Source organism: Anomalospiza imberbis, chromosome 7 (assembly GCF_031753505.1).
Source record: "Anomalospiza imberbis isolate Cuckoo-Finch-1a 21T00152 chromosome 7, ASM3175350v1, whole genome shotgun sequence".
Lineage (NCBI taxonomy): Eukaryota > Metazoa > Chordata > Aves > Passeriformes > Viduidae > Anomalospiza > Anomalospiza imberbis.
The window spans coordinates 24,147,416-24,171,761 of NC_089687.1; the positions used below are offsets into that span (position 1 = coordinate 24,147,416).

The window sequence follows — 24,346 nt, forward strand, 5'->3', positions numbered from 1 at the left end:
TTGGCCATGTTCCAAAACAGCAGGAACAGCAAGATGCACACTTCAACTTCACAAAATCCAAAACAATTATGGGAGGAAAAAACCCTGTTCAATTTACTTGAAATAAAGCACTTGGTTTTATTAGAATAGGGTACCAGTGGACAGGACTTTTACTCAGCACCCACCACCACCCTCTATTTTTTAAAAAAAACATAATTCTTAATTATTTAGTTCTCTGCCAGCATTGAAAACTGCAATGTCGTTTTCTTATTTTGCCTGTAGGAGGAGTGTTAGGCAGCTAATAAGCACAGGAGTATTTCAACTTTGCCAAAATAACCTCATTTGAAGGATAGGCCATTAAAATTTTTTCTGGCTCAACCCAGAAGTTTCCTATTAAAAATTCAAAGACAAATAATTAAAAAATAAACTTAAAACTGTTTTTATTCCACTAGTAAAAATGTTTTTGAAACCTCTACAAATTATATTCACAACTTGTATTAAAACCTTTTTTTAAATTGTGACTGAACAAGGCTAAGTCAATTTCTATTATGACAGCATTATTAGTCTGTTCACACTAGGATCCGTGCCCTCCAGGTGGGAAAACATGTCTGTGAGAATTAAAATTTATACAAAGCTGCTGGCATTCCCTCTCAGTTCAGGGTATTTAAGAAATTATTGCTACAGAATTCTAATACAGACAATCTTTTTCACATTTCTTCTAATGTGTCTTTAATCTTCAATTGATTTTACTTTAAATTGTGGGCTAAGTAGTTAAAAAAATACATGGACAGGGAATAAAATTAGCAAGGTAATTTTCACCTATCATTATTGCACTAACATATTCTCATGGCTAAATCAGATTCTATCAAAATAATTTTTGGCCTGCAACCTGAACTAGTCATCATTTCATGAGAAATTTAAGGAACAACTGAAAGATGAGACCTCTTATAATTTGTTTAAGCTGAGACTGATAATTTTTCAAGTCAGTTACATAGGAAAAAAGACTAGATTAAAAGTATTGATTGCTATAGGTGAAAAATACTGAATCAATAAGAGAATTACGAATTTTGACAAAATAAAAAATATATTTTTGACAAAAAAATATATTGTGTTGTATTAACTAGAGTTCAAAATGCAGTACTTGTAGACAAAGGCAATAAGGATAAGCAGTAAATTCAAATTGTCTCGCATGCTTAACTGTCAGTTTCACACAGGATTAAATTATACCTCTGAAGCAATTTACCTGTGACATCAGTTTTTATGCCAGCGAGTTTAAAAAGAGGTGCAACTTTTTCATAATAAATGTTAGTGGCTTCTCTTTTGTGGCTGCTTGGATTAACAAACACTTTCAAGGATTTAGGTCTGTTTTGAAAACCTAAAAAGAAAACAAAACATTCAAGATAACACACAACCCGACTATTTTTACAGCTTAAATGTTTGGGTTTTTTTTAAATCAGAACCATTACAATATTTTGACAGGATAAGTAAATTACAGTCTAAAAAAAGTTTCAATTTCTTCTTGCACGTGCAGTGCTGATCTTTAAATTACAGTATTGATTAATTTTGTGTATACAGCTAATAAACAGTTGCAGGAACCAGAAAAAAAAAATGCATATGTCACAGCCTAGTTAAACCCTAATTCAGGACCAGGGTGAGTGTGAAGTTTGGGTACCAAAGAAGATAAAAACCCAAATACAAAAATGTATCCTTGTTGGAATTTAATGACTCACTCCCAGCTGGCATACAAAAGTAACACCCAACAAAACTGATGCAACAATCCAACACTTTTCTTTTCTGAGAGTGCAAATCAAACAGTCCAAAGGAAATTTTCTCGTTGTAAAGGAGGTCTAAAAATGTAATGAAATAGAAAATTGGCAGTACCATTTGGAAATATGAGAATTATTGTTCATTTAGGCCTTTGGAGTAACAAACTCCAAGGAAATAACACTGAGAAATACTGCTATGCAAAGCTGAACCTTGTATTGCACATTGATCCCATGAAGTAATTTTATTATTTGAAACATGGCATTTTGTTGAAGAGTAAATAACTCATATTAAAACAATAACATTACTTTTCAAATTCACTTTCCTAGAATTCCTACAATTGCCATGGTTCAGTGAGGCTGCTTTGCTACAAGAAGCAAGCAGTAGTGTGCAATACTGTTCTTCTTTTGGTGTTTATTTAAAATATTTGATTTTAACAATTCTGAATTTTGTTTCAGTATCAGCATAGACTATCACTTTCTTAGCCAAATAAAAGCTAGACTATCTAGCAAGTGTACTGCTTTTAACAATCAAGAACAAAATTAGTAGTAGTCCACAACTCCAAAGGGAGCCAAGAATGAAATCACATCTTCCTGCCCCATGAAGAATATTACTTCAATTTTTGCAGCCACATGTACCCTCAGAGTGTCAGCAGCTCATTCCACTTACTCTACCTCAACTACTGAACAGGAACAATTACTCAAAGAAATTATAGTTAAACACTATTTCAACATTAAAGAGGAAAGGATTCCTTAAGATCAAAACATAATTATAGAAGTCACAGAGATAATTTTTCCATTTACTTTATCACATCAAAGAATCCTGAAAACAAAACTAGCTCTTTATCCAGTTTGTGTCAGAAAATTCAGAAGAGTTCTTAAAGATACTGAAGGAAATTATTGAATTAGTTTGCTGCTATAACCTCAAAATCATACACCAAAAAAATGTACAACCATGTTTATGTCAAAATGTTGCACAAAGTGCCAAGTCATTGCACAGCAAATTAATCCTGGGGAATCCTGAATGCCTGCAGGAGAAAGCACCTATGTTCAAAAGCATCTCTTTCAAAAAGGAGAAAAAAGAAATTAGGCAACTTGGTGAGGACTGTGGATGTGATGGAGGGAAGGGCTGTTGTTCATGAGGACCCTGATCAGCTACAAGAAAGGTCTGAGAAAAGGCTGACCATGTCCAATAAGACAAACCCAAAGCCCAGCACCTGAGCCAGCAAAACCTTCCGAGTGTGGCATGGGGCCGGGCCCAGCGGGCAGCGCCTCAGAGAGCACCGGCAGCCCCGGCAGGGAGCACCTCAGGGAGCACCGGCAGCTCCAGCGGGCAGCGCCTCAGAGAGCACCGGCAGCCCCGGCAGGGAGCGCCTCAGAGAGCACCGGCAGCTCCCGAGGGACCGGAGCCAACAGGAGGGAACAGTGCCAGGACAGCCCGGAAGGGCAGGGGCTCGCTGGGCTGCAGGAACAGGACAGCCGGCAGTCCAAAGCACATCACTGCAGCCTTGTTCTCAGCATCTCCTGAGCCTGACGCTGAAGAACTGCCCCCGCTTTCGGGCCTCCCAGCACAAGAGAGATGAAGTGCAGCACGTCCAACACAGAGCTCTGCACAGAGCTGCCACTACAGCAAGGGGCCGGAGCAGGCCGCAGGCAGGACTCCGCGGCAGCCGGCCTGGCCAGCCTCAAGGACAAATTCCACCGAAATCTTTCCTTGAGCATCTCCTGTGGCAGTCACAGGACACTAAGCCAGGCTTCCTGCAGGTGCAGGGACAAAGAGGCAATGGACACAAGTGGCACAAGGTATATTCCAGTGTGAAATAAAGAAAAACATCCTTCACAATGAGGGCAGTTAAGCCACAGATGACACTGTCCATCCTTAGAGATTTTCAAAACTTATCTGGACATGGCTCTTAGCAACCTGATCTTTATCAGAAGCTCACCTGCCTCGAGCAGGAAGCCAGACCAGATCATCTCCAGAGGTCCATTCCAACCTAAAATCTTCTTGAGTCTCTGGAAACAGAAAGAAGCACTGCAGGTATGTACTGCAGTGAATTGTCTTTTTACAGGATTTACAACACAAACAAGGAAGTCTAAACAAGAGCTCCCAAAGACTATTAATACATATAAATAATTATCATAAAGACATTATAACAATGTCTTAATTAAAATCTACTAACTGGTATTGTTGCAGTCTTTTAGAAGTTATAAAAATATTAAGACCAAAAAAAAAATTTCTGTGACTTCATCATTTGCCTAAAGCATCAGTCAAAATTAAATGGATAACTTATAAGAACAAGAACTCCTGCTTCAAAAGAGAAAAGATTTAACCAAACCCATAAATGTGCTGTCATGTTTCTTACCTTATTTACAAGAAACTGTGATCAGCTGGTCCTCCTAACACTCAACCTCCCACCAACACCCAGAGCTAAAAATCTGTAAAAACGGACTTCAGTCATAGATACCTGAGTACACCTTTAAAGTTACAAAAAACAAACCAAAAACACACCCCCAAACATACAAATATAAGAGTACAATGGACAAAGCAGGGGGAAAGAACAGGAAAGTACAGTTTGTAGAAGTAGAAAAAACAGATAAAGTGTCAAAAATTCTGTTACCCAGACAGTGCAAGTTACAGTTCTGCAAAAGAGACATCAGGAGAAAACTGAAGGGAGAAAAGCAAACCACACTATGTCACTTCAATGTTTTTGCATATGAGATGTAAAAATTTAACCCTAGGTGGCAATATAAAGTTTCAAAAGAAATCCTATGGAGGCAAAATAAAACAGACTTTTCAGTTGGTGCGGGAAAAAGTCCTAGATTTGTGAGGAAATGGTTGAATTTCATTTTTTAAGAAAAATTAATTCATTAAACCATTCTAAACCAGAAACTGTATTTATGATTACGTCTGTTGGACTATTGCTGAAAAGCATATCAGGCTAAATACATAAATCCTAGCAAGATTTTCAAGAACCAAATTAATTCACAGGACCAAAGTATTAAAATATTCTCTTTATGACTGTGAATATCAATTTACTTTTTTAGAGAGATAAAATATTTCCTTGATGGAAATACTTTTCACAAACAAGGCATTTGAGCAGAAATGGTACATTATTGAAATGATTTTATTTGTGCCAAATAATTGCCAACTGACATAAAAGGATGATCATGACAAAATGTATTACTTTATCATTCCTGGTGTGCACTGGACACGTTAGAACGCACCAAACAACTGAGTTTAATGAAAGCATATCCTGTAACAGCCAAAGATTAAACTTTCACACAATATAATTGTGAAGCCTCTTTAAAGTGTTTTTGAATAATAATCTTTTAATTGTCTTTAAAACACATCTATATGAATGAATCAATGTCATTGACTACTGTGTGCAACTGATCCCAGTCTGCCAGCCTTTTGGGGCTCCCCTAACTGGTATTCTGTTATTGTTTTCCCTGGCTGCTCCATTTGAAACGAGCCAGCAGCCTAAAGCAGGAAGGCCAACTGTTCCCCTAGTACTAACAAATGTGCTAATATGCACTAGTTTAAACTTGATCTATCAAGTGAATCAGTGAACCATGAAGGGTGGTGGGTCAATCAGGGTGTTCTGAAAACAAAGGCTCCTAGGGCAGCAGAGACGCTGTGCTCAGACATACATCTGTGCTGCTTTCAGGCCCCGGCCTTAGGAAAATGGGTTTATGTTACAAAAGTTAAGAGCCTGGAATCATGGCATTACCACCTACATTTATAAATACTTTACACAACATTAGGAATATTATACATGAGAAAAACTAACAATATGAGACAGAGTTGTCGATGTAACTATGGAGACACCACTGTTAATATTAACTAAGCTAAGTTAATGTTTAACATTAATGGTTTAATTAAAACTTCATGCATGAAGTTTCAGGGTTTCATATCAAATCCCCGTGTGATAGATACTACAGAACAGTAGATAAAAATAAAATGCACTTTGTGCTTATTTTGCTACCTTATCATTTATTCTTAACCCCATTTACTGTCTTTTGTTAGTTTGCAAAGTTTTTTAGTAAAGCTGTTTCAAATCAGCTCTAAGTCTTATCTTGTTAAAAAAAAATGGATGAGCATTGACAACTGTACATTTTCTCTCATTTTTGAGCCTGCTTCAACCCTTTCAGAACCACTGTGTATTTGCACGTGCAGAGGATTTCAGATGAAACAGTGAATTCTACTGACACAGTGAGTCCCCACATGCTATGCCTGTAAGTCCTGTACAAAAAGATGTGATGTATAAATGGAAATCACAGAGTGGGGTGTGCACCAGGGCTGACACGAGGTAACAGCACACTAGACCCTGTCTGAGCTGCCCTTTGGGGCCTTACAGGAACCAGCGAAGAGCCAAGGCTCCAGAGGTGCATGAAGATGGCAGTGGTTATCTTACAGCATTTTAACACACATGTGATGTACAGATCAGATTTCAGGAACACTCTATCAGTGAGCAAGCTCTTCATATCTAGCTGGCATGCACTGGAACAGCAGCAACAGCAGCCAGAAAATAAGAACTTACTTAAATATGGGAGGATGGTGGTACATATATTTTGTTACCCTGTCATAGACACACAGAAAGAACCATAACAGCAGTCACTGTAACTAAATTCTAAACATTTATATCTGTTTGTGCTCACTCACATGATAACAGGCTTCATAAAAAATTACAGCTCAGTTAAACTTTAAATTGAAGTACTCTGAACAAAGTGAAAGCAACAGAGGACACTCACTGTGAAGATAACAAAAATGAACAGGGAAAAACCATGTATGAAGCATTCATGCCAGACACAGATCACAGTGTAAAAAGGAAACTGTGTACATGAAACTTATAAAATAAAATATAAAATATATTATAAAATAAAGTTTTTAAAAAATCTTCATTAGAAACCTCCAGATAAACTTTGGCTCATATTACCACCAATAAACTTGCTATTGTTGTTCCCTAATTAATGTATATGCATAAAAACCTAAAAACTTGTCAAAGAGTAAGGTAAATAAGTATAAATTGCATTTACCTGCAGAGAAAACACACCTGTCAGTAACATGTATTCCCATTTGTCAGAATGTCTAAATATTATTGACCAAATATATATATTTTTTCCTACTTTAATAAATCACCTGCTTTTAATTTGATCCATCCCAGAAAAAATGAAAAAATCCTTCAAATAAATAATGCAGCAGTTAATGAAAAATTACTTTGTGATCAGACAGACTGAAGGAGGAGGGAGGGCAGGGAAGTAATATTTACTGTTTCAGAAGGATAAAACCAGAAGCAGCCAATTTGAGTTCATTAACAAAAATTACTCCAGCACTATTAAAAAAAAAAAACTGCAGCAAAAACTATGAAAATCCTTTACTGTTTCACACAGAAATAACAGCCACCGAGAAATCAACAGAACTCAGCTGCATTGTATACTTTTAGTTCAGACTTAGAAGAATATAGACATTAGCAACTGGTATGATGAGGGTTTCATTTGGTTATATTTATTTCCCTGAGTCCTGTTTATTCCTGAAGTAGAAGGCAAGGAGAAAAAAAAATGTACTGATCAGAGATCCAAAAAACATCTGTACAAGGTCTGAGCTTCTGGAGAAAGACTGAAGCAAGAACTAGAAACAGCATTGCACAGAACACTTTTTTTTTTCAGGTTCAGGTGGCTTCCAATTACAAAGCTATAAAACAGAGACTGCACCTCGAGGTCAAGGCAACCTGAGCTGGAGATACTGCAGCTATTTTTTCTGTGACCATATGGTATCACTGCTCCTGATAGATGGAGAGTAATCTAGGAACAAAACAGACATTTGCTCCTTATGCAAATATCCTTGCCTTTATGGGTAGCTGGAGATCTACAGGAATCCTGGCACTTCTGCAGACTGAGATACTTCATGATAAAGTCTTTCAAAAGGGGAAAAGGAAAGGCACTTTTTAATACACATCTTCATTGGGAAAATCCAAAGCATACTGTAAACAAACAATGTAAGAATGCACCATTAATAACTTATGTTGTTTCTTTAATATCTGCTTGTGAAACTTTAGTACAAGCACACCATAAATTCTTATTCAAAGTGTTGTTACAAACACTACAGATGTACAAGATTCGAATTCCATAATCTGGCTGAGTCTTAACAATTCAGCTGGAGTTCTAATAGTGTGTCACAAGATAGACTGCTTTTCTTCTGTAATGAACAAACTCATTTGCTATAATCTGTAAACAGAGACACCTTTTGGAGTTAAATCAGAGTTTGGTATTGGGGAAGGGATATCGTTTTGGTTATTTAAATCAACAGTGTGCTACATTCTGTGCTTTTCAAATATAAACTACAGTGAAAGGCTTGGACTTCTGTGAGGCTCTTTTCCCTATATGGTGAATATTTTTTCTTAATTTTGGTAGAGTTTCCATAAAATAAAAAAACTCCAACCAACCAAGCCTACAATTGGTTAAACAAAGCATCCTGAAATTGGCATTAGCCTAGGCAAACATAGAAAGATACTTTTAAAGTAAAGAATTGCAGCCCATCACTATTGTCAATAAGTTTTGTATCAAATAATGCAACAAGAGTACTACAGAACCTTAAGAGCACTGTCACCTGTGAATTTATGAAGATGAGGAAAGTCTCTCCCATTAGGCTCCTAAAGAATATGGAGGTCTCAAGTGGGATTTTCTAAACCATCACCAGAAGGTTCCTGAAGAGTTCCCAGAAGTGCAACTACTGTAGTACCATCAGGTGTGATGCAATTTCAAGTGAAAATATCAACTAAATACGTTATTTCTTTCAGAAGCAGATTTCCCAGAAGACTCTTCAGAGTAAAGAAAACCACTTATTTTCAGTAGCTTCTAAAACTCTTCCAAAAATAACATCAATTTGTTTCATTTTCACAGACATATTAGACAATTATTGTCACTTTCCTAGATTTTACACTTGACCATGTAAAACTTCAGTAGTAAATATTTGCCAGAAATAAGATTCCTATCTGTGTCTTAATTTCCACAGGCAAGATGTTCCTGAGCTTCAGTCAGCCTCATGTATTACCAGTAGAAATAAATATGACATCAACCTCAATTAAATGCTTACCATTTAAAATTTCCTTCAGATGTCTAAACCATGACTGACAATGATCTTCACTTAAGTTATTTAAATGGATAGCACAGTCTGTAAGCTTATTCTCTTCTTTATTCAAGCATTTAAAAAGTGTGATACCCAACAAAGTACCACCTTTCTTCTGCCCTGCAAAACGACGACGTTTCACTTTTACTGAAAATACATCTTTCATTTCAATAATCTCCTCCTGAGCCTGTAAAGCCAAACCTGAATCACCTGTAAGGGAAAAAAAAAAACAAAAAGAAAAGCATTACTACTGTGATTGGGAGTAACAACTAAAAGTATAGTTAGGACTTCATCTCTAGGTTCACTTCTTGCATCTGTTCACGCTTGCATTGAAACTTACAGCATATCATTTCCCTCAATCACTGGTCTTTTGTTTTACCAACTTGTTTGTACAGCTGGGTACATAAAAAAACAATTTCAAAGAGGTTATTTACTCAGCTTTCTGGTGTTCAAAAAATTAATAAAATTTCACACTCTAAGAAAGAATTTTTTTGAATTTGCATTCAAAAAGCAAATTCTTTATTCTATTCACCTAAATCACAGCCATCATAGCAGTCATACTCGTAAATCATAGGGTGCTATGACCCAAGCTGACTATATGCTCACTATATTTTTTTGTTTGATACAACCATTACCTTTTGTGTTTACAGCAGAAGTGTGTCAGAAAACAGGTAAGCAAAAAATAGACAAATAAGCCAAAACTGTGTTACCCATTTTTGCTTTCATTTTTGATTTATGAATTCAGTTTAGAAGACAAGAAAAACAGTTTCAAAGAAGTTCTTGTGACAGTTTGAAATCCTCATCCCAGGGGAGATTTGTGTTAGGCTAAGGGAAGGTTTTGTTATGTTGGGGCTGTTATTTACATGGATGCTGTGGCTGCAGATGCTACCACTTCATTTCCAAGTGCCTTTTGGAGATGCATCAACTGAGGCACTATGGTACAGGCTTCTCCTTTTTCTGCTCTCTTGAGCTGCATTCAGATTCCTCAAAACCAAAGTCAAATACGCAAACTGAAGGAAAAAATATCGGCCTTTCTGTAGGTATCAGATTCTTTGGACACAGAAAGAAAATTTTCCCTGCTTTCTTCATAATTACAGCAGATCTGATACAGCACATCAATAAAGGTCCATTTTCAGCCCAAGGCAAGAAATTCTAGAAACCAGAAAACTTCCCCAAATCTATCAACAACTCTGATTTCTCGATATCAAAAACTGTAGCAGATTCTGTTTGATGAATAGTTGATACATGCTGTACTGGAGTGTTGGGAAAACCTGTTTTAATTCTCACCCAGGGAAAGATGGACAGCACCCCCTACCTCATTACACCTCATGAAGCTGAGGGTTTCAGAAAGTCATATACTTTTTCTGGGCAGGAAAAAGATGACTTTGTCAATTCTTGTAACAGTTTGATACTGGCATTTCTTAACATCATTTCTGGAAGAAGGTTATGCAGTGATTATTTCTCTATCCAGGAATCCTGGATGGCTTCTCCTCAGCCATGATAACACAGCTAAAGCTCAAGTCAGTGTGACTTCTCCTCACAATTCTCAACAAATTCATTTTTTCCTGTTCTGTACCAAATTACCTGCAACAAACAGAAGCATGCACCACATATGTTACAAACATTAATCTATTTATCCTGCACAACTCAAAGAAAATGAAGGCCTGATAAAACATTTTTATTTCCAACTAGCTTTCATAAAATGACATTTAGTCTTAAGGTAGGTAAGGTCTGCATTTTCTTTTCATGACTATTTCAGCCAGTTATTTACTTGCTTGTGCATCTTCCTCTTTCTCTGTATTTATTCAAATTCTTATGTTGCTCAGATGCATATCAAAACTTCTTATATTTAAAATAAAACACTCTTACTAGGCAGCACTAGACTTTCAAAACCACTATCTGACTTTGTTGGTTTTACAGGAATACATTTCCAGATGCATCCTGGAAAAGGATATAAACTTTAGGAATGCTGAATTGTAAAAAACCATCATCCTCAAGTTTTTCTAGAGAAAATGCTGAATTAGGATTAGGACAGCCCATTTTTTTCCTAAAATTGTACAGAAATATGCATAAAATCCCAGGCATATTCTATAATTTTCATTGTCTCTACTTACTGAAAATAAGACCATCACAAATGCAGCACAATTTTATAAAACAACCCACATAAAGAAAATTTAAGTCATGAGCTGTATTTATAAACTATTTCTAGAATGAGGTAACAAGCAAGCTTACTTTTGCAATAAAGTATATACTGTATTACACACTTTTTAAACTTTGAAAACCATATTGGCTCGTTAGTACCGTATTGGTTATCGCGAGCAGTTTCAGGACATTAACTGTCCTCTCACATTACTCAGAAAGATATTGGGTACCATCTGTTCTTGCAAGAGATTTAAGTGTACATCTATTAGATATCATGCTATTTATTTAATTCAGTACCCACTTCCCATTGTTGTATCTTCTGAAAAAAAGTCAATTTAATTACAAGGAATAAAGATAATCTCTTCTACCAGGCTGCCCTGTCATCATGAAAGCAGAGAGGGAACCTGCATAAAGTAGGTTACAGGCGTTAGGGAAGAGCAAAACTAACAGCACTTAGCATTTAACAAAGATCTAACAAAACCAGAATATATGGCACTTAAAAAAAAAGTTACTATAAGCCAAGGGCTTGTCTGAATCAATCTCAGCACATCTGTCTGATGTAGAGCGTAAACAGGATTAGAGCTGGATTTATCTGCTTGACGCTAATTGTACTCACAGTTTCTGCACATGTCCACTTTTTTTTTTTTCCAAATACAGCATGAAAAAAAGAAAAATCTGCCTGGATAGATGAATTTCTAGGAAGTTTTATGTCCCTATTTATCATCTCACTAATTTCAAGCAATGCGACTATCCTACCTTTTTCCTATTTATGGTAGTCAAATCTCTTATTTAACAAAAATTTATGCCTGAATCAACCATACTGAGCTAAATCAAAAGATGAGGAACTAATACACTCAAACAGAGTTTAATTGTAAATAGTAAACCAAATTTTAATTAGTTAAGAGTGTTAACTACCTCATGTTTACAGCAAAATTGATGAAAATATACACAAAGAAAAAAAACAGTACTACTGAAAAATAGAACAGTTTTAAAGAAAATGTGGTACTTAAGTATAAACACCAACACTTCAACAAGGAACCACTTTTTGGACTGTTACCTTACTACAGAAGCCCAACATCTAGATGTGGTACTTAAGGACTTGATTTCCATAACAAATATCTGGAGTACATGGAAAATACCAGAAAACACTCATGAAATGTGACTATAATTCAAGAATTGGAAAGAAAGCAAAGAGTGTTATACTCCCTTTGTCACAAATGCTGCCTATGACCTTTGGCAAGATACCTAGCCCTCCTGACTATAAGGATTAAATAAATCTTTTACACATTTTAGGCTCTCTGCCCCACTACATTCTCAAAGTTTAGTTCCTTAACAGTTGACTGATATAGCTGAGTGCAGTGGGACTTAACAGAAATAATTAGAAATTTTAAAAAATCACCAAGACCATACTAAAGAAAATACACTGATCAGTACGTATTAAAGAAGTGTTTTATTTTAAAACATTTATTATAAAATTTATTACAGACCATCCTACACCATGTGAACACTACTTTCAAAATAACCACTCGGGACCTACAATAAAATATAACTATATTAATATAAACCTAAAAATAAAATAAATAGAATTAAAAATTAAATTATTTTTGACAGTATTTCTATAAATCTGTGTTTAGGAATATTTAAAATAATGTCTATTGCATATAAACCAGCACCTATTAGCCCATCAGTTACTAAGCCCATTTTTCCCTCACTGTAAATCAGCAAAGCACAGAAAGGAGCATGCAGCTAATTCATAAAACCTCTACAGTTTTCAGCTACTTATTGATTAAGAAGGGCTGGCAGTGAGAAACGCAGATGTAATTATTCTTGCAAGAAAAGCCAAGAAAAACTGTAAAGCTTTTACGGCTATTTAGCACTTATTTAACGACTCTAAACATGAGACAGAAAAGCTGTTTCAAAACACATGAATTTTGAATGATTTCTTATTTCAAAAAGATAGGTCATGCAACACTTCTGGCAAAATTTGATGCTATGCCTCTTACTCTCTTCTGCAAGCAGAGAAAGCAAAATTCCAGTTTCTGCTTGCCAAAAGCATTAAACAGTAAGCTGAGGAGAGGGTGGTACAGCCAGGGCCAGGTTGGGAAGGAGCTGGTTTTTGTTTGAAGATTAGTTTTACATTAGTCTAGTCCTTTAAAAAAGTGTTACAGGAGAAGTTTAACACAAGCAAGGCCCTAATCCAGAAATACATTTCTCAGCCTGTATGCAATGACCTGCTTGGGAGCAGCAAGGAGCTCAGAAAGTATTACAAGAGACTGAAGAGATGCATCTCAGTTTCTGCAGAGCTGGAGAGAAAAAGCAGGGTGCAGCTACTCACTTCACCTTTTAATGGCAGCTATTCACTTGCAGCAGCAGCTGTATTCCTTCAGGGCAGAAAACTGAGCTTAAAAACATCTGACAGGAATACAACCCATTTTCATTCTCCTTCTCTAGAAAACCTTAGGGAGAAATGATGTATTTTGCCAAGCAAATGCAATTCCTTCCTGCTAATCCCTCTCTCAATACAGACACCTACCCTCGACTCCACTGCCATGACTGTGCAGTCCAGCCCTTTCCCTGAAGTCTGGCTCTGGGCAGAACCCAGCTGAGTCAAATCAACTCCTAAAGTAACACAGCTTGCCCGCTTTACTTTTCCCCTGGCTTAGTCTTCTGACATGTTGTTTAGTACAATCAGCTCAACACAAGTCCTACAAAACTAGAGATGCTACAAAGTGCTACGAAAATTCACAGCAGGGAAGAGGGAAGAACTGGGACTGTCTCCTTTCATCAGCAGGAAGTCAACATGGCCTGAGCCAATCTGCTGTGGATTTTCACTTCCAATTGCTAACTCCCCAAAGATCACACAGATCAACAAGAGTCAGTAAGAACTGGAAAGGATGCACAATGGCTTATCTTAATTCTTTAGAGCTCTAGTGACATCTTACACATTAAAAAATAAATTGTAAGTCTCAGAATAAAATTCCACTTTACAAAACAAAAATGATACATTCAGTTACGTTTCACTGGACAAGGAGCTATTCACTATTCTAGATTAAAGAAGTCATCTTATTTTAAACTACTATCACAGACAGCTACCTCTAAAAAGAATATTTTTATGAAGAATAACGGATATATTTTAAAATAAAATTCCAAAACAAATTTGTACTTCAGGTTTCAATTTTTCAACACAATACTAGCCAAAAAACCCAAGTAATTTTCCAATGCAAATCTCAGTCATGGGATAGAGGCTTACATTACGTAACAGAATAATTTCACTTGTTTCTAAACAATTTTACTATATTCACAGCATGGGTAAATCCATGTAAAACTGTAACCTCCTACCTTTCATCTTTCCCTCTTGTCTCTCACCACTTTTCAAATGGTTCTTTCCCCAGGACACCACAACCAGCTGATTGCAGCCCCTGTTCTCCACCGTATCTGTTAAAAACGAATCCTCAAGTTTCTGAACATCCCCACCAAACCATAGGGCTGTTGCACATACAGCCCCTGTGCACAGCACACTATCACAGCAACTGAAAGAAGGGCAGCTTTAGGGGACATTTGGTGTAGTCCTTGAAGTCTTGAGCTGGATCAGACTCAAGCACTTAAAAAGTGGCTAAATTTCACTATAGCTTTAAAAGATGGCAATAGGCAAACTTCTGAAAAGAACAACCATCACCAAGCTACTTAGCTGTGGCTGAACCAAAAGAAAAGAGGATCCCATACTGTAAGAGCATAGTTGAGTACAGCTCAGAGGCTGGCTTTGCTGGAGCTGAGGCCTTGTGGGGAAAGGCCAGGCCTGGGGACTTCCCCTCTGAGCATGACCGCATCTGAGTGATGCTCATACACTGCATCCTGGTCAGCAGGCCATGCAAAAGGCCCTTCTTCTTATAATGAGGCTCATCAGACATCTATCCATCAAGCTTTCATTAGTGTCTTGACTCAGCTCTCAGTGAAGCACCCTGCTTATTAACTCCAGGATAATGGCAGAATTTCATTAGAAAAACATACTGACACTGGCAGTTTGAAAAGAAGTCAGATAGCTTATTGAGTAAATACCTCTGCAAAAAAAAGTGTGATTGAAGCTTTGGCAGAAGGCCTAACGCTGTCCCAGAGAAAAAGCTTCAGCTTAAGGAAGAGTTTGTCCTTCATTCTACAAATACATTTGAGGGAGATGACGTATTTAAAAATAGCATAAAGATCTATTGGGAATAATGCTAGAACAACAAGGTAAGCTGAAAGGAAGCAAGGCAGACAAGGACTGATTCCCATCCTGAAGCATTTGAGAAGATGCATAAAGCAAAAGCTTTGCTTTTAATAATTACACTTTCTTATTAACACCAGAGCAAGAATGAGGTCACTGGAAATGTACTATAGAAAGCTCTACATCTTATATTAAGAATATGGCCCACATACTGCCTAATTTCATAATATGATTTGACAAGTAGCTGCAAACCTTTTGTTTAGTGGCTTAAACTTTGAGGGTTTCATTTAGTAAGAGGAGTTATGGTAGAAACATCAGAGTAACAACATGGAAAATAGCATCACTGAATTCCATCATTTCCCAAAACCTCTGCAAACATATGTATCAGATTAAATGACTGGTCTTACACAGATCAACCATATACCCACCATAAAATGGAAATTATTTTGCGAGAGATTTCTCAAATAAAGAGAAGACTGGTATCTAGTAGCCTACATGATTTAATAGAATGGGCTAGCAGAGCTGAAATATACTCAAAAATCCCCAAAGAGGAAACATGAGCTTAATTTTACATTTCCTTGAAACCATCTCACATATACACAGTGTTTTGTACCTACTAATTTATGCTACAATCACAGCAATTACTTCTGTCATTTCAGAAAATAAGGGGAAGTGGGGAAACAAATGACCTCTTATGGCCACATAACATTACTGAGTTTGATTAATACAAGTTAACAATTACTTTTACTTGGAGTCTTACTTGCATTAGATCTGCCTCAGCCTCAAATACAGGCTTAGAAACCATCCATATTGCTAAATATCAGTGTTCAGGGAATGCATTATGTCTCAAATATCTGAATTTTAGTCTCTACTGGAAAAGGTTTTCAAGAAATATTTTCTTCAGAAAAAAAGAACAAGCAGTCCATTCTAAAGACAAGTCAATTTCCTTCTGTAAGCTGTTGATAATTCATGTAGCCTAGCAAGTAATGTTTTTAGTTATCAAAGCATAGCTATCAGCTGCTAGATGAGCCCATCCATGAACTTCTATATGTTTGGCTTTATCCTCATTGATCTCTGGTCTATTTCTTTTTTTTTTCAGAGATTTATGAAGTAAACTCTGTGATCCATTGTATCTGCATCTCCTGCAGTAGCCCAAGGGCAAGAGATGGCAATAGCACCACCAGAACCCTCTGACAGGCATAAAACCCTTCCCTCACCCCAACGCTCAGTTGCCACTTAGGAACAGGAAGAATGCAGGCTACACCACTTTGCCTGCAGGGGTGAATGAATCTTATTTTGTTCATGTATACCACACTAGTAACAAACTTAAAAGAAGAGCACCAAAAAAACTCCAGAATTTTATTAGATGATCTTCGTAATATAGATTTTTCCCCCTTTCTCCTTATGGACACTGTTCATATTTCTCTAACTTTAAAAAATATTTTGCCATACCAAAAATATAATTTATTTTACATGATAGATGTACAATACAAAAATTACTTGGAATGCAACACCAAATTTAAGATATTCTCAGTCAATTGTGCAGTATACAAATTAGCACTTCATATAAAGAGAAGGCTTACAAAATGCAACACTCCAGAAGCTTTCTGGTATTACAATTATTTTTATTATATAGAATTGACTCCATTTGCAATGATGCATAATTCTGTGACTGAGGAAATTACATCCTCTGTCATCAATTTCTTTTTTTTTGTAGCTTAACACTATGACATAGCTCTCACAAAAGATTTGATACCAATATGATGTGACACAACTGAACCAAACCTTAATTTCACTCACAGTGAGAAATCACAGGATTAAGTAACACTGTGCAGTCTTTTAGAAAAGTTTATTGCTTCCAGATGGATGCAAGTTTCCTTTCAGCACTGATTTTATCTTCTGTACACAGGGTGCCAATGTTACTATAAATATAGTCAAAAGCACTTATAAAGATAAATTATTAAAATATTGACATAAACAAGCTCACACAATAGCTCCTCTCTGCTCCAAGTAAGGACAACTACATTAGAGTGCTGCCTGTCTCACAAATGTTCAATAGAACAACACACGCACCCTTTTTAGAAATTACAACCCATACATGAACAAGCACAAATGTCCAAGGTATCCATAAAATGATTTTGAATTCCAACTGCGTGCTCTTTGCCCCATGTTGTGTAGTGCCATGTGTTTCCCTGCATGGTGCCACCAGGACACCCACCTGTGCCCGTGGATCTGCACCGAGCTCAGGGCACGCTCACTGCATCGAGCAGCAGACACACTGCATACACACTGCAACACACCCGTGTCAAACAAAAACTGGTAAGAAATATCTTTGAGCTAATTTAAATTGTGCTCCATTGCATCAGACACTTAGAAAGTCTATCAACAGGTCTACAAAATGTTTACCAGAAAAAATAATTCTATGATTAGTCTATAAAAAATTATATATAATGCTGTTTTGAAAATTAAAATACACTCAAAATTATCAGGTGAAGCCCTTAGAGATGTTTTAATATTTTATGTTGTTATACCATTCAGAAATTACATCAATAAATGGTAATCAGTCATTTAAAATATTGCTTGAAATTTTCATGAGATTCTCAAAAATCTGGAGATCTCCATTTTGAATTGTGACATAACCAGTGCATAAAGTAGAATAAGTTAATGCATTTTAGAGAACAAGCAGAATTCATAAAATGCTTTAGGAATACAATATCACCATTGAGTACCATGAGATTCAAAATTAAGTATAGAGATAACTTTCACTTTTATATCAAACTACTGTATTAGTGTACTAAGTACATATACAAAAACCTACCTATTTTCTGACTGCTTTAAAACAGAGCCACTCATCAAAAAAACCCACCCCAAAATGCTCCACAATGTCTGCTTTGCATCCTGCCATGCACCAACAACTTCAAACAAACCTCTCCAATGCACTTTAAGCAAGTTTTTTGGCATCCACCACCAACTCCTCTTCTCTCCAGTAGGGTAACTGCATGTGCAGTTCACATTTACATATCCATTCCTAATCCCAGTACTAAGTACTAAAATCAAACTGAAAGATTACTGATTGACATATAAAAAACAAACAAACCAGCCAGTTTCTGATCAGTCTTCACTGTTGAATAAATACGTCAGATGGCAAAGATGCACTTCAAATCTCACATAGTATACAAAAATTTTTACTTCCTCAAACTTTTAAATGCTAGCATTACACCAATACGCACAGGGATTACCACCATGAGGCTCAAGTAAGTATCTTACTTGCAGATCCTATGAATTTTACCCACAGTATCACAATCCTGCATATGGTTGCAGAGTCAGGAAGCAATTCCCATTCAGAGCACCCACACAGCAACACAGAGATGCATCTTCAGACTCTTCAGCACACACTTCCACAGCGTGTTATTGTTACCATTCCACGCATATTTTCCTTTATCACAATATTAAACCTATTTTTCCTCATTTAAACGTAAATTTAAGAAATATTAGTTTTTACACATATCCAGCAGCACATTACAAATCATACAATAATCTCTGACTTAGCCATAAAGTGAATTAGTGCAAGAAAATTACCACCACCTGTGTTCAAGAAATAATCAGTATTGATATCTTGGCACACATCTTTAAGTGGCTGACATAACAAACAGGAATGGATGTTTTATATTAAGGGTTTTCTTTTGTGAACATCAGAAATCTTCTCAAATATATTTATGGATAAATAATTTTTTTTTCCATAAATAATTATTTAAATAAATATAAATTTTTCCATAAATATATTCATGGAAAAAAACCATCAAAGCATATTGAAGTTACACTTTTTCCCTAAGTGAAGTTGATCAAACTAAACCAATTGCAATTGTTTCAGACTCTTATCCTATACAAGAGACTCTTTCAGTCTCTTATCCTACCATATGTCTTTGGAATTTACCTTCCTTTCTCCACAACAAAAATAAATCTATTAAAAAAAACCCCAATACTGTAATAATTGGAAGCAGTCATATGAACAATATTTTCAAGGGAATTATGGCTAAGAAATTCAAGTTTCCTATACAGTCTGCTCCTGCACTGTAATTCTTAACCAACATTTAATAAAATTAACCCCTTGGTATTTTGTTAGGCAAAGAACATACTTTCTTTAAATGGTACTGTTCCACCAATAAAAAGAAGTTCCTTGCAAATGGAAGGCTAGGCAAGCTGAAGTTGAAATTTTTTCATCAAATCTTGCTTGGCACTGCAGACACTGGTGGAATTGCAGACTAGTGATATGTGTGCTTTTACTCAAAATATCATTTAAATATAATTTAACTGGTTTCTGGTATGTAAGAGCAGCAATACCAGGACAGAGCAAATGTCCATCTGTCCCAGTATCTTATATCAAACCATAGCCATAAGCAGATGCTAAGAGAAGAGAAGGAATAAAGGAAACATTTATTCTGTTTCCCACTTGTACTTTTCCATTCCCCACCTGTTTTCATTTGGGACACCCTGAACTGACTGTGGTTCCTACACATTTAAGAGCAGTAAAATGAGGCCTTCTATCTCCATCTGAATCCACAAAATCTTTTAGCAGTAACAATCCTTTGGCAGTAAGTTTTACAGTTCTCTTATCTATTCATTTGGTTTTCAGCTTGGTTCTGCTCAGCCTTAACAGAAGCACCTTATTTCTTATGCTGTAAAACTGCCACCTACTTGGTCCAGACTCCATCTCAAGTACCTTCCTTTCAGGCCAAAAAGTGCCAGGCTTTGCCACTCTCATCCAGAAGCCATTATGTACCTTTACCCATTGTCACCCCTTGAACCTTCTCTAGTCCCACATCGCCTTTGCTAAGGACACCAGAACTGCACACAATATCCAAGATGTGGCTAAATAACTGCTGGTTTATAGAGCATACAAACATCTGCTTTAGTCTCTACTTACATTCTAATTATCCTTAACACAATAATCCTAACAACTGTTTAAGTGACAGATGACATTTTCCATGTGATAAACCTATAATCATGCACATTAGGAATGGTATAGCTACAGCTCCTGATCTTTATTCCAAGCTGATGGCATTCAAGTAAGAGATCGATACACTAATTATTACACTATGTGTAATTATTCCCACTCTTGGACTCACTGTCCTGTTGCCTAGTCAAATCTGTAAAACTGCCATGCCTTTGAAGTTGTGCTGTAGGAAAGAACTTACTTTATTGCTCTGCTCCCGCATAAAATCAATACTGCTAAATGCTAATGAAAAAAACAGTATCTGCTTTAAGCAAGACAAACATTTGTGTACATATAAATCATGATACATTCAGTACTGAATTTCTGTGTGTATCTTCCCCAAACAGTTTCCATAAAGCAAGTGAGACCTAGGGACAAAATTTCAAAATCACCACCTGCTCGTTTCCATCATTTTAAAATAATTAACTACAAAAAAAAGCTCTTATTTTAATTTTAACTTGTACTACAGTTAAAAAAAGAAACAAACATTGATCAGGTACTCATTTCTCTGCTGAGCATTGTTTTCCAAACCAACTCCAGTTACTATTAGCCCTGTTTAATGAGTGTGTTGCAGTCAAGTGACCAAGAAACATTACATTTGACATTAAATACTCATAGTATTCTTTTTCCTTAAATAATACAAAATTAAAAACAGACATCTATATACAATCTTTTCCCAATCATGGTAACATACAATACACTTAGGTTTACCAGAGAATGTCAGCTGCAGAATCCACGGAATGAAATCACAAATCTGTTCAAAGTTTGAAGTTGACATGAGTTACCACCATCTACAGCCATCTAACTGTTAGTGTATTATTCACTGGCACCACGATAATTTTGATCCCTAGCTAATCACCTCACTCCAAGTTAAATTACATAGATGTGACAGAGCAGGCCTTTGGGAAACCCAAAACCATCCAAGTGTGAAATCTTTCAGTACCTTTCTTGACAGAGCATTTTGACAAGTCTCCAAAAGGCCATGCAACAAACAGGAGAGCAGAGACAGGACTTGGACAGGAGCAATCTCATTTTGAACCATCTTCAGAACAGTCAACAGATCAGCCAGGCAAAGATGTGCTGTTTTCACATAGAAACCCAGCAAATCATCTTGAATTTTTCCTACTTACTGTTAGCAACCTATTTACAAGATTTTCACTCCTTAGAATTATACAGGGCTTTCTTCAAAAGCCATTGTCATATGTTATTTTTAAGTGAGAATATTTGTTCTATTTCTACTATGCTGTACTAAAACAACGCATAAAAATATAACGACAAGATAATTTTTAATCTTTTGTCAAATGACAGGAGGGTGATATAACAATGAGTACTTAATTACCCGAACTCAGATCAGTATGTGCAAAACAGCATTATACTTAGTCGTAAGGATTTATTGCTGTTACCCTTAACTTGATCATTCACGTGTCAAATTTTGTTTTTCCAAGACTGTCTGCTCTGTGTAAAGATCTGTTTCCAGGATACCTATAATTGTGCAGTACATAACAGCTGTTGCTTTGCATTTTGAGAGCCTCACAAAGAATACTTTCCTATATTCACTTGAGTGTATGGACTGGCAGAACAGATATATTGTCACAGTTCAAATAAACTGACAACTACAGCAAGTATTCAGTACTGAAAAGCATCCAACTACCATCTGACATTGCTCAAACAGGCAAAAGCCAGGAAATTCAGAGTTCAGCGCTGAATTCTGTTAATGAACTGACCATTTGTTTAAACTTGCAACACACAGGTGGAAAATAGCCACATGCTGGACTAGAGACCTGTGAGTTACACCAAGTCATTGAAAAATTTGTTGTCAGTGATTTAATATATTCCTATGACAACTAAGGGAGAAACTGGGGAAGAACAAAGTTGCACCAGACATTAAACATAAGTGAAATGTGTTTCATCAAATCCCTTACAGGTAGGCTACCAGACATCAAGTCTCACACAACAATTCAGGCTTACAATTTCCATTTTTTTTTAACAACACCTGGGTTCACTGTTCAAATCTGCTCTTCAACTAAAAAGGGAAGGGTTCCTAAATCACAGGACAAGAGTTCCAAAACTACTTCCCTAGAGAAATAGTTTGAGATGTACCATCCGCACCTTCAGTCCACAGACACCAGCATTTTTGAAACAACCTGAACAATTGAAAGGAAGGTGTTCTAGTCACTTATTTCAAGCCAGCAGTTTAAAAAGTAAAAAAAAAAAAAAAAAAAAAAAAATCACAACCCAAAAAATTTAATTGACAGTTAATGTCTACGAGACAGGAATCAATTTAGAAAATGATCCTGGTAAAACACAATTCTATAGCAGTCACAGCACTAAATGGCAAAAAGGTCAAGTTTTGAAAGGAAACAGCAGATACCACCACAAAACTAGCAGATGTTCCTTAAGGATCATCTGTACAAAAACATAAGCATATGTGAGAGAAATCCAACACTATCACGAAATCAGTTGGTGTCTAACATAATAGCAGTTCCTTATGGCAATATGGTAATACATGTATCAGATACTCAACACATTATGGTTTTTTGTCTGCACATACTGTTACAACATAAGTCATAAAAACCAGGACCACTGATTTCCTCAAAAGGAAAACATTCATTCCACAACCCACAAATGTTAAGGTACACAGATTATTCTGTTCTTCTGGTTATGTTCTCAGATTTTCAACCACTTAAGCTTTTTCATAAATTGTCTTAGTAGGATAAAAATACTTTTGGAGTACTGCATGTGCTGAATAAAAACTTCCTTCTAAAGGTGGTGCATAATATAGCCAGATATACCCAAATGAAACAGCAAACAGAAAGGGATTTCTTCTATCCAATATCTATTTGTTTGGGTTTTACATAATTGCAACAGTATCTATTATTTACTTGCTGCTTCTGTGACATACATAGTTAACAAGACATTTACAAGGAGAGGAAAATTGTTTCTCTAAGTTTAGTTTTATTGATTCCAACAAGAGCAGGTGACACACTTCCCTGCTTTTATTTCTATTTTGTAACTGCAGAAAAAAATACATTTTCATGCATTTTCCAATTAATTATGCTTAAAAGTTAAGATAAGCAGGCAACATTTCATGCAATAGAAAAAGACAAAGGTGCATAATAGAGGGGTACAGATTCAGGGATGATATGATAAAATGGCAATCAAAGAAAGAATACAACAGCATCTAGGATATGAAAGAAGGGCTAAAAAAGTTAGTGTTTCTGAAGGGCCAAAAAGCAGTATAATTAAGAAACTGAGATAAGAGACTTCTACTTAGTTAAGGGATTTGACTGCATATTCTTCAATAATTTAAAAAGAACACTAATTTACACTGAGAGAGACTCAGTGTTACAGCACTATTGGGGATATGAAAATATCACTAGCATGAGTATCAAAGTTTGGTTAGCATATCAACTTTATTTTTAATATACACCTTTGGATTCTCTTCAGCATGTTCTATAAGCAGGACCATCAACTGACTCTTGCACACCTTTGCCCAAAAGGCATAGTCAAGAGTTGTCAACTACTCTGTGAACAAGAAAATTACAGAACCTTGTTACCTTTTTTTGAAATAAATTCACTTTCTACTCCTCATTACCTTATTATGTCTCTTCTAACTCCCCAGTGATTCCTCACCCTGTAGCACACACACCCCTCACACCACAGAACCACCCTGCACGTCTCCCTGTCAGCCCAGCAACGGCTCCAGTGTCCCCTCCGTTCACTCACAGCCCTCTGCACAGTACCCACAAATCCCTCCCACACCCACAGGGCACTGCCCCAAAGCCCCTACACTCCCATAAAACATCAGCTCACCCCCACACAGCGCTCCTGGCTGCGTCCTGATCGCCACCTATCAATCCTTCAATCCTCCTGCTCAGCGGCCAAAGCCCAGCACCAGCCACGCCGGGCTGGTTCCTGGCGTGCCAACTGCCCGATGATGCTCAATGTGCCAAGCACCCAGCCAGGCACCAGCCTCACTCTCCAGGCAGGAAGAGGAGAGGAATAAAGCAAAGCACAGTCTTATCTGTAATAACAGAACATGGCAAAGACCTAAGCATTACACAGTGCTACAGAAGAAACAAAGGAAAAAAACCCAACCACAAAAGCAAAGCCCATCACCTTAATCCAAGCCTAAAACTTGC

The 24,346-nt window shown here is 36.6% G+C and overlaps 1 protein-coding gene across 1 annotated transcript in view; it reads right to left on the reverse strand.

The window, feature by feature from the left end:
• The window catches only part of CERKL (ceramide kinase like), a 49,680-nt gene that overhangs the window by 20,135 nt on the left and 5,199 nt on the right, over nucleotides 1-24,346 (reverse strand). The window contains exons 2-3 of the mRNA XM_068196031.1: nucleotides 8,836-9,078; nucleotides 1,223-1,354 (exon numbers count right to left, since the gene is read on the reverse strand). Of these exons, the coding sequence (XP_068052132.1) occupies nucleotides 1,223-1,354; nucleotides 8,836-9,078 (375 nt within the window). The remainder of the gene's footprint in view (nucleotides 1-1,222; nucleotides 1,355-8,835; nucleotides 9,079-24,346) is intronic.